The sequence below is a fragment of the Ictalurus punctatus genome, chromosome 11 (genome assembly GCF_001660625.3).
Source record: "Ictalurus punctatus breed USDA103 chromosome 11, Coco_2.0, whole genome shotgun sequence".
NCBI classification, from domain to species: Eukaryota; Metazoa; Chordata; class Actinopteri; order Siluriformes; family Ictaluridae; genus Ictalurus; species Ictalurus punctatus.
Genome location: NC_030426.2, coordinates 10428363 through 10439755, shown reverse-complemented (window position 1 = coordinate 10439755; position 11393 = coordinate 10428363). Strand labels below are relative to the sequence as shown.

Here is an 11393-nt window from a genome sequence, read left to right as displayed (position 1 = left end):
TGGTGGGTCTGGTGTCTCTCACAGATTCTCTATGGGGTTCAGGTCAGGCGAGTTGGCTGGATAATCAAGCACAGTAATACCATGGTCAGCAAACCAGTTACTAGTAGTTTTGGCACTGTGGACAGGTGCAGAGTCCTTCTGGAAAAGGAAATCAGTATCTCCATAAAGCTTGTCAGCAGATGGAAGCATGAAGTGCTCTAAAATCTCCTGGTAGGCGCTGCACTGACTCTCAACATGAGAAAACACAGTGGACCAACACCAGCAGATGACATGGCACCCCAAATCATCACTGACTGTGGAAACTTCAGACTGGACTTCAAGCAACTTGGATTCTGTTCCTCTCCACTCTTCCTTCAGACTCTGAGACCTTGATTTCCAAATGAAATGCAAAATTTACTTTCATCTTCCCCATGGTTGTGATTGTGCATACTGAACCAGACTGAGAGATTAAAGGCTCAGGAAACCTTTGCAGGTGAGTTAATTAGCTGATTAGAGCTCTTCTCGGGTCGATATTTCTGTATTATAAACTCTTTATTATAATATTTTGACAATGAACTTTTCCACTATATTCAAATTGTTTGAGATGCATATGTGTATTATAGATTATATTGTAAACTAAATTGGCCGTTATCAAGATTTTCATCTATATTACCATTTTTCTCCAAACTGACTTTTATGACAAGCTTTTCAGCTGAGCAACTGACATATTGTGAATCTTAGTTAGTTGGCTAGTTAACTTTTCTCACACAGAAGGTTTCCCAAAGAGAGACAGCTGGGGAGTCACTGTAAGAAGGGAAGGTTTTCCCACAAGCGTGTCCTTTGTGCTGCGCAGTGAGCGCTTTCAGCCAGAGGACTTTAACAGGACAGGTCAGACTGTCAGGATTAGAGCTGGAGCTAAACCATCTGTTTTCAGTTTCCCCACTCATCTCCAAACAGTAAGTGTAACGATAGGCTATAATGATTTGATAGCTTGTCATTTATTATTATTATTATCTTATAATTCTTTGTAATTGTCTTTTTGAGTATATCTGTATCCTTTTATTGATAATAAAAATATTTAAAGCAGACTGACTTCATTTCACTGTTTGATTTGTCCATCCATCCATTTTCTATATTGTTTATCCTACAGGGAGCATGGGGTACACCCTGGACGGGTTGCCAATACTTTCAAGGGCACTATCACATACACATTCACACACTACAGACATGCCAATCAGCCTACTATGCATGTCTTTGGACTTGAGGAGGAAGTACCCGGAGGAGTCCCCCACAGCACATGGAAAACACGCAAGCTCCGCACACACAGGGCTGCTGCAGGAATCAAACCCCCAATCCTGGAGGTGTGAGGAGAACATGCTAACCACTAAGCCATCACGCGCCCCTTATTTGAATTGTATTTGCCGATTTTGTTCCATTTTCTCAATGATGGTCAATAATTAGTAGTTAAAGATTCAGTATTTACATTTTTCACTGTATTTTAAAGAGAATGAGCTGTGTTCTGACCTGAAAAAACAAGAAAAGCTCAAATGCTGATAAATTATATAACATTAGAGATGTCGCCACAACTATTAACCAAGAAAAATTTGCCAAATCTATGCTTGACAAGCATGACTTTTCACAATACTTTATGGCAATGAATAATTTTCCAAGTCTAACTATCTACATTGTAATTAACTGGAGACAACTTTTTTTTTTTTTTTTTTAAACTACACATAGATCACAAACCATTGTAATCGATTGAGAAATGTAAACTTTATTGTGTTTTTATCCAGCCAGATCAATATGACGGACGCACTGATTATATCGCAGCAACAGGCACCATCTATATTATATTTATGTCTATGATAGAGAAGCATTCCTATTGGCTGAAGCCTGTTGGAATTATGGCCAATCACTTAAGCCAAAAATGCGCAACCACATGCAGAATATCCATACTACACTTCTGTGGGGAATTCACTTTCGTAGGATTTCAAGTGAATAAAAGATGAAAACCCTCATTTCCTGAAAAAACTAAACTTTGCCAATGTAGACAATTTAAACTGGAACTCCAACCCCCCCCCCCCCCCCCCTTGAAATTCACTCCCTGCAATCAGTCCCTGTCCCAGCCCTGCATGTCCAAAGAAGGAAGTTGAACATGAACGTACATTTTCTATACCAACCTTCACAGCTAGTGAGACATTTCAAATGATGAGGCAGATTTAGAGAAACAAGTATTCAAAGTCTTGTTTTATTTCAGTAGATGTAAAATAGTTCCATATACTGGTTTCTCCTAGAAAAACAGAATAGTGTCAGTCTGGACTGGTCCCAGGCACACAGCACTGTGAAGAGTAAGGTCTGGGAGTGGAACTAAAGAGAAGCTCAACACAGACACATCACACCATTCAACCTATTCTGCCCAGTCATACATCAATCTTTCAGATCCTGAACCACAGCACAGCTACTTCACCAATGCACTTTTTGAAGTAATCTGAATGCTGCAGCACAGTGACTCAGATCAACCAGCAATGGCTTTGAATAGAGGATCTGTTTTTTTATATTATATTTTATATATATATATATATATATATATATATATATATATATATATATATATATATATAAATTATGTATTGAATATATGAGGTTGCATTTAAGACTGGGCAACACACTGTCTTTGAGAAATATAATAGTACAATTTCACATGATTATGTTAATTGAGGCAGATCAATATTTAGAGTCTCTTCACTGCTCTATTTGTGGACCACATTTGCATGCTTTTCACCAAAACGTCAGCCTCAATAAACTTCCTACACTTTTAACCAATAGGCTTTATTTATGGTCTGGTATAAATGCATGCAAAATGGGGCCTATGAAAGTAGTTTAGCAGCAATTTGGACATGTCGATCTTACTGGATATACTTAAAAGAATGCATGTACTGTTTCAAAAATTAACTGGGACTCACTTCATGATTCAATAGAAGCTTTAAATGAGAGAGAGACAAGAATGTTTCTTGTAAGGTGAGGGCAAAGAGTGATGAGGAAAATACAGTTTAATGAGACAAATCTTTCTTCTGGTTTAAATCCCTCATTGTTAGACTAGGGGGGAAATAGGGATGGCAGTTACTAATAAGTGTACCATAGTTCCAAAAATGTCCCCATTTCAAAATAAGTGTGAGTGTATAATAACCCTGTGCACCCAAAAAACATTTAAATTCTCCATGGAAGGGTTCTAGATCCAATTTATAGAGCGGCTAGTCCTTAAAAGTGAGAGGCTTTGCTTAGAAATCACATTTCAACCCTGAGGAATGACAAGGATTTGGAAATGTTCCAAATTGCTTAAACTGCTGAAACAGTCATCTTTCCATATTAACCTAGCACAGTTTCAATTCAGCTACTAGGCCAAACAATTTTTATTAGATTAAGAAGACCAACACAGCGGACACCTTAATACTACAAAAAGAACTGCTTTGTTTAATCAATTTCATTTCCAAAAGGTGTCATGTTTCAGTTCAGTGTAAACCTAGTGCTTCAAAAAGATAAGTGACAATAGATCAGTACAAATCAGTACAAAGTCATTGTCTGTCAGACCAATTTCAATTTTGTCTATTTCCAAATCACACCTACTATGGATGGCTTTTTGTCACAGGTTTCAATTGACAACGGTTTAATTGAAAATTTAGGTTTTACATTTTTAGGAGCTAGAAATTTGTCAGAATATGTATTGTTGTTTGGAGTGTAGCGTAACTATTCAGCTGCAACTTCATTCTCTGCTTGCTGCCCTGTAGCATTTTCTGCATTCTTGGAAGCCTATGGGCAAAAAGAAAAGATACAGAACAGAATAAAGGGAAAGGAAAGCAATTCCAAAGTCTGATTGGAAAGTTATAACTTGCCTTAAGTGGCATCACATAAAGCAGTTATAATATGTCAATCACTTACTAAAGGCCTCACCTTCTTTTTCTTCTTCTTCTGTGCTTTACGACTTGCAGAGCTCTGTATCAGAGACTGTAAAATAAAATCAGGAAGAGAATGTGAAATAAACTAAATGAAAAACAGCAATCATAGCAACAGCAATTCTTTATTTGCAGTTTGGAAACTGAAAAAAAAAATAATTCAAGAGATTTTCAATGGTAGAACATTTCACCAAGTTGTACATGAGAGCTTTGATTTTACAGCCATCTGTGAATGTTCGATACCTTCAGCTCAGGATCCTGAACGTCATACTCAGATTTGTAGAGTTCAGGTTCGAATGGTCCGCTGGTGATTCTCAAAGGCCCATTGGCCATCAGTAATACTGTGAACTTAAACTGGGCCACAAACTCTCCTAGAGAGAAACAGATGAAAGAAGACAGATTCTGTTTTCAGTTGATTTTATTATGGCAATTAGAGAGAGAGAAATAAAAACATAAAAAGAAGGAGAGTGAATCACACAGCATAGGCCCTCACCCTCTTTTTCACTGAGTACGCTGAAGGGCTGCAGTAGCTCATGTTTGGCACACTCGACCACTCCCAAACGGGCCTTCCCCTCATCTTCAAATGCCCTGCAGGAAGGAAGGAAGGAAGGATGGATACTTGTAATCTCTGCATCTACCTTTACCATGTGTAATACTTTTAGCCATGTCTCACAGAGCACTAAAGAATGATTTAGGTATATATTTAAATTCTACATATTTATACAATATTAAAAATTTACAGTCATGTGAAAAAATAAATACACTCCATATAAATTATTATTATTATTTTTTACTGGCTATACTGAAACCTGGTGAATCAGGGCCCAGTGTAGTCTCAGATTCTGTCTAAGCCATTCTGTGTAAACTCTAAGATCAGCAGTTTCTGAAATACTCAAACCAGCCAATCTGGCACCAACCACCATGCCACGGTGAACGAGATAACATTTTCTCCATTCTGTGGTGTTTGATGTAAACATTAACTGAAGCACTTGACCTGCATCTGCATGATTTTGTGCATTGTGCTACTACCAGATGATTCGCTAATGGCACAAATGTACAGGCGTTCCTATTAAAGTGGCTAGTGAGTGGATTTTATCAAACTTGTAATGCTCTAATCAAATTATCTTTGAAGTCAACAAATCAATCAGTGTTTATCACAGAGTCCTTCAGCTGGCTGAGTGGTACTTGGTACCTGAGAGTAAAGGGCATGGCATCAAAACGTCTCTCCACCTCACTGAAGAATATTCTAGAGGTCTTCATTTTCAGGCCATATTGTTTACTGGGGTCCCGCTTGTAGATGGTGGTCCTCTGTCCTCCGTCTCTTGTCTGAGAGAAAAAAAAGGAGATAGATTGTTAGATGCTTCATAATTACTCAACCCCAAAAGCTCTGTTTTGGCTATCTACAGAGAGGCAAGCAAATTTACTCGTTCCGTGAATAATAAATTCACAGACTGATTTAACTCAGGGCCAAAATATGCTATCTGTTAAGGATATCAGCACGTAAGAGGTGAAACATCATGCTATCAGCTCCTGGGTGCTGAAGGTACAAACAGATGGTGACTGCAACCCAAGTTTATCAGTAGCAGCATTTCCTTGTTCATCCATCTATCCTACACTGGGTCACGAGGAGTCTGGAACCTCTTACAGGGGAATCGGGGGGGCAACACACCCTGGACAGAACGCCAACCCACAGCAGGGCACAATCACACGCATTTACACACTAAGGACAATTTGGAAATACCAAATCAGCCTACGACTCATGTCTTTGGACTGGGAGAGGAAACCGGAGTACCCAGAGGAAACCCCACGAAATTCGGGGAGGAACATGTAAACTCCCCCCATTTCCTTACCCATCTATAAAATTAATTAATAGTTTTAATTTTATAGTTTAATAGCACATTAATTAAAGTTTATTAGTGCATTATGTGATGAATTACACCAAAAACATTATTACCTTCCCTTCCCCTGTACTGATCAGTACATCTACAGCATACACCTCATGGACCTCAAAGTCCACTTTCTCATGGTCCTTCCTTTATGGAAAAACACACACATTCTTTGTCACGCAGTCTTATTTCCACTTTTCAAATAAATTGGAATGAACAATTAAGTGTTTGCAGCACTGTGATAGCTGAAGCCATCCAGAACAGGTATGTGTGTGTAACTTACTTCTGCTGGTCTGTAGGGTTTTGGATGATCGTCTTCTCCCCATCAATAATGTGTTGCTTTAACTGGTGGGACAGCATACCTACAAAGAGGCACCAGAGGACAGTAAGAAACATCAGGCAACATAACTATATACCCAGATCACTCCTGGGATTTATAGCCTTGAATAAGCATTACATAAGCAAGCTATAAGGATTCACTGGTTTATAAAACAGCCATGTGTTATATTTAGATGCAGGTCTAAATGTGGTTGGGTATCCAGTCTCGCTGGCAAACTGAAGCTACGTTCACACATACAGCGACTCGTAGCGACAAAGCGACCGGGGAACATTCCTCGCAGAAGGAGCGAGGATCTGAGCCCGACACGTTCGGCTTTCGCCGCAGATAGATTGCCATAATGGCAAAGAGAACAGAATGCTTCTCCTTCATCTCGTATGATATGATGCAAATATACACCTATGAATTTTATATACAAACACTCTCCCTCCAAGATGTTTCATTTTAACAGCAAGAAAATGGATTTGCTATCAAAAGTAGAATGCTGTTTGCACCACCTATGTTACTATGGCAACCAGTAGTAGGAAAGCCTACTGGCGTCTTCATAGTACAGCGCCTGGCGACTTGCAGCGATAACAATCGCTGTATGTGTGAGCGTAACGTAAGAATCTGCCAAAGACGAGCGCCTCCAACGTATGATTCGCAGGATACGGTGATTCTACAAACATGCTCACCTTCGATTGGATTGCATTTGAAAGCGTGAGAGATCTTGTTCCACACCTCAGTCACCTGCGTGTTCTTTGGGGAGGTGGTGGTGAGAGGACAGAGAGAAACAGAAAGAGCTATATAAATGCGACTACATCCTCTGTATACAGACGAGACTTATTTCCAACCCTGTACCTTATTCACGCCAGTTGTCTTTATTCAGTATACACTTTCAGCACTGGTAGTCCTTCGAAATATGAATGACTGGCTGGTCTAACTGGCCTGTAAAGCACTTGCACTCACTTGGTTACCAGGTTTTACAAGACGCAGTGCTGCTTCTGCACACAAGTAGGCAGCTTTGATGACATCAGCTTTCCTACCGGTCACAGGTGCTTCCTGGAACCATTTAAAGCAGAGAGGAAGAAATTCACACATGAGAACATTAATAAGAACATGTACAATAATAATAATAACCATTTTATACACACCTTACTGGCCCCAACAACAAAGCTATGCGCCACATTGGAGATAAAGCCATCGACATGTACTCCCAGGTCACTGTACACAGAGGACAGGGAAGGAAAAAAAAGAGCCAGAGATAATAATAATAATAATAATAATAATAAAATTTTAAATAATAAAAAAAAAGAAGGAGGGGGGAAAAAAAGACAGCATGCAGGACTGAGGTTACCCAAACCACCAATGTTCTGTCATCTGATAATCAACAGGTTAAAACACGCCCTTTAAACCAAACAAAAGTCTCCATCCCATTAGAACAGTGGTATTCAAACTGTGCTGCAGGGGAACTGCTGGAAGGAGAAAGCAGAATAGCTTTTTACATAAGCTTTCAAAACCGATTTCTCAAAATATTACTTATGGATGCCTTTAAATATATAAAATAGGCACATGCACTGATATACCTGCAAACCACACACATTTGGCTATACAAAGTAGTTCACCTGCATGACAGTTATATTCCAGACCTTTGTGTAATTTATGCCAAATTCATGTTTTATGTGCTCATCTAATGGGGTTACATGGGGTATGATATTACATGGGGTGTGGGTGTTCTCCCGAAGAAAAATCTGAATACCACCGTGTTAGAATTAAGATCATGGATGATGAGCAGATTGAAACTCGAACTAATTCATTCCAACACTTACAACAACAAAACTTCATCTTACACATAATTCACAGACAACTGTTTCACAATTTATACAAATGGGAGGAAAAGGTGACGGACAACAGCGGGGGATCAGCAAGGAGGACAAGACAAATCAGAGGAGGCAAAATTATGTCATCACTGAGACTAAAACAGTGGGAGAGACTGCATACAAGACAAAATAGTGCAGAGGTTGGGGAGGGAGAAGGGGGGGCAGGGAAGGAAGATGACTAGACACAAGCTTGCAACTTGTCAGAGGGGGAGTTGCCTACATTTTGACCAAGTCTCCGTCTTTAAGCGTGTAGTCAGGGTCGCTCTTCAAGGGAGAGAAGTGGCATACACAGTTATTGACTGACACGCTGGTGGGGAACGCAATGCCTGCAAGAAAACAACCACCAGTCCTCAAAACAAATCCTTCTCTTAATTTAGCAAATGAAGTTTGCAAAGACAAATCAGTTCCTAAAAGGATTAATAGCATTGGTGCATCCCTAATAGCCACCTGCTGACCATATGAGGGGTGGATAAATCAGTAGCCCAGGCACCCAGGACAATCTGGCATTGATAGAACAATTTTGACTAATTAGCGTGTACATGTGGGTATGAGGGGGAAAAATTCCAGTGCATACAAGTCTACTGCTATAAATAACAAGTCACCATACAGTTAAGCATATGAAGACAAAATAAAGATGTGAGCCAGACACAAATATATTTTAGAGTTGGTGAAAGGCGAGAACATTACAGCTTTATTTATTTATTTTGTTTTAATGCCATGTCAGCAACCAGGCTATTCACAAGGCAAACAAAAGGTTCATCAATAAATATTTACAATATTAAATAAGACACTTAAACTGCAAAATTAAATTAAATTTAAAATGAAACTGGTAAAATCTGGTAAATGGTACTCTAAATAAAAAAAAAAAAAAAAAAAAAAAAAAAAAAAAAATATATATATATATATATATATATATATATATATATATATATATATATATATATATATATATATATATATATATATGTGTGTGTGTGTGTGTGTTAAACAAGTCTCTGAATAAAAGCGTTGAACGCTACAGGTAAGATCCGAAACATTCACCTGCTGACTTTTTGTTTAGTGTACAAACATGACAACTAATTAAAACTTTGTTAGGAGGGGATAAAATAGTCGTTTGTTTCCCTTAGTCTGTATTAAATCAGTCCCTCCAGGATTTTGCGCTCACAGAAACGAATGCAAAATCGAGCAAAAATATTGCAATGTTTGAAATATTCACAGGAGCTTGCAATTTTTCAAAAATTACCACAGATTTGGGCCAAGACGCATCATGTGACATCATTATGAAGCACATTCAGCCAAAGTCCTCTTTGATTCACATGCGTCAAACATGAGTACAGCTAATATGTCTCATTTAAAAACAAACATCACTGCGAAAGACCGTGGCAAGACAATTTGGAGGAATTGCGATTTTGCCAATTCAAGCAGTTTTCCGCAAAAAAAAAGCACAAAAATAACCTTGGCAAACTGCACCGCAGTTTTTTATTTTTGGAAAAGTAAAAAAAAAAAAAAAAAAAAAAAAAGCTGCAGCAAAATCAAGCATTTTTATCCACAACAATCACACACACACAAAAAAAACTATTTAAAAAAAACCTCATGAAATCCTGTACGGACTGATTAACTCACTTAACTATCAAACTAGCTCTCAATACTTTATTATATTATAATTATTATATTATATTAGAAAGCTACCACTTCTTACCATAAGCAGTTAGGTGTCTGTGCAGTCAAATCACGAGACCAGGGCAGCACCTTGCAACTTTTACTTGCTAATAAATGTATGATTTGTCCACCCCTGTGCATATGCATGAAATGCTAAATGAAAACTCTGCCCAAAAGATCAATTCGATCCACTATCCCACTCGTGCCTGGTGTCATACACAAGTAATAATAAATCCACTTTCTCCCTCTTACCTTTCTTCATGTCCTTCTCCTTCTTGAAGACTTTCCCGGTCTCTGCCATAATATAAGCATCTCCTTTCTCACACAGACTGAGGACAGACACGCCGGGCTTCGCCGACTCGATGACCACACGCAGTGCCTCTTTAAATGTGGGACAAAAAAAGAGAGAGAAGAATGAAGAGTAAAAATATATGGAAATATGGAGAAGAGGAGATGAGGCCAGTCAACATGGCAGGTGATTATACCGAGAGGCAGCGCACTGTAACAACCATCTGCTACAGCTGATAGAAATGAGGAAACTATGCAGCGTTTAAGGTGATAAAGTTGAACGCTGTAATATTTTGAAAGGGGCAGCTGTAGTAATTGCAGTACACATGGCAGTCTAACTCTGAAGAGACGGAGGTCAGTTGTCTGAATTATAATATCCGGGTCACAGACACCTGCTGCTTCCCACAGAAACGTTACAAGCTCTGTTCAGTTCGGAGACTCACTGACGAGTTAGTTAGTAAGCATATACTTATTAGACTTTTTAAAAAGCAGCTTATTTTAACAGGTAATCCACTTCTTTGCAACTTAAGTTAGTAAGTTATTCGTGTTATTTTAACAACAGGAACTCGGATAAATAACGTCTCCAGCGTAGAGATCAGTACTCTTACTCGTATCACTGAGCGCCAATCAGCAGCCAGTGTGTAAGAACTCGCAGCCAATCACAGCGCAGGAGGCGGGATCTTTCTGAATGTGAGTACGGGAATAAAAACGCGTGCCTTCAGTTAGCTAGTCATGTAACGTTAGCAAAGTCGCGAGTACGGTCGTGCTAACTGTCCGCGGTGGTGGTAGTGGTTAATGTTGGATAACTAAATGTTGTAAATGAACATTTTGCGTACGTCCATCCAGGCTAGCAGCCCAAATGTCTACTGTAAGAGTCATAAGCAGTGCATGGGACGTGTTAATGTTAGGCTAAATTATCGTTTTAGCTATCTGTGACTGGTGGAGGAGAGCTGAGAATTCATTATATAGATCTGCCCTGCTCCCAGGAAGAAGAAAAAAAACAAACAAAAGTTGCAAATATATACAAAAACACACCACACGGGTAATGTCTGCATCGCCATTGATCAGTCTTCATTTCCGGTGAAGCTGAGCTGCGTGTTCCTGCTCGGCACATGGCTGAGCTGCTGTACACGCAGGCCGTCACGTTCAGCTTAACCAGCAGCAGGACACACACAAGCTCATCTCCAGCCTCCTCTAAACAACTTACGGTTAGCAATGTCACCGCCCATCTTATACTTGGTCACAACCAAGTCTTCGGCGATGGTCTGCTCTTGCTGTTCGTCGTCGGACATCTTTACAGCGGATATCGCAGCGAATCCCAATCCGATGAGTGGAGCAGCAAGATCAGCCAAAGCACCGCGCAGCTCACCGCCACCGCGCTTCGGTCTGTTAGCCCCGCCCAGACCACGCCCATTACACTAAACGTCACCTAATG

The 11393-nt window shown here is 39.4% G+C and overlaps 1 protein-coding gene across 2 annotated transcripts; it reads right to left on the bottom strand.

Annotated features, from left to right (window-relative positions):
* Nucleotides 1–3427: 3427 nt before the first annotated feature.
* On the bottom strand, nucleotides 3428–11359 carry pa2g4a (proliferation-associated 2G4, a). Of its 2 annotated transcripts, none has more exons than XM_017480311.3 (13): nucleotides 11166–11359; nucleotides 9923–10051; nucleotides 8232–8337; nucleotides 7286–7355; nucleotides 7101–7193; nucleotides 6827–6890; nucleotides 6099–6177; nucleotides 5884–5962; nucleotides 5122–5255; nucleotides 4423–4517; nucleotides 4173–4300; nucleotides 3916–3981; nucleotides 3428–3786 (listed from the first exon to the last, which is right to left on the bottom strand). In XM_017480311.3, the coding sequence occupies exons 1-13, from the start codon at nucleotides 11248–11250 to the stop codon at nucleotides 3724–3726; spliced, it is 1191 nt and encodes a 396-aa protein (XP_017335800.1). In that variant the 5' UTR covers nucleotides 11251–11359; the 3' UTR covers nucleotides 3428–3723. The 2 variants fall into 2 exon arrangements, with proteins under 2 accessions (XP_017335800.1, XP_017335801.1); XM_017480312.3 differs by having other exon boundaries at nucleotides 3928–3981; nucleotides 11166–11358.
* Nucleotides 11360–11393: the final 34 nt, after the last annotated feature.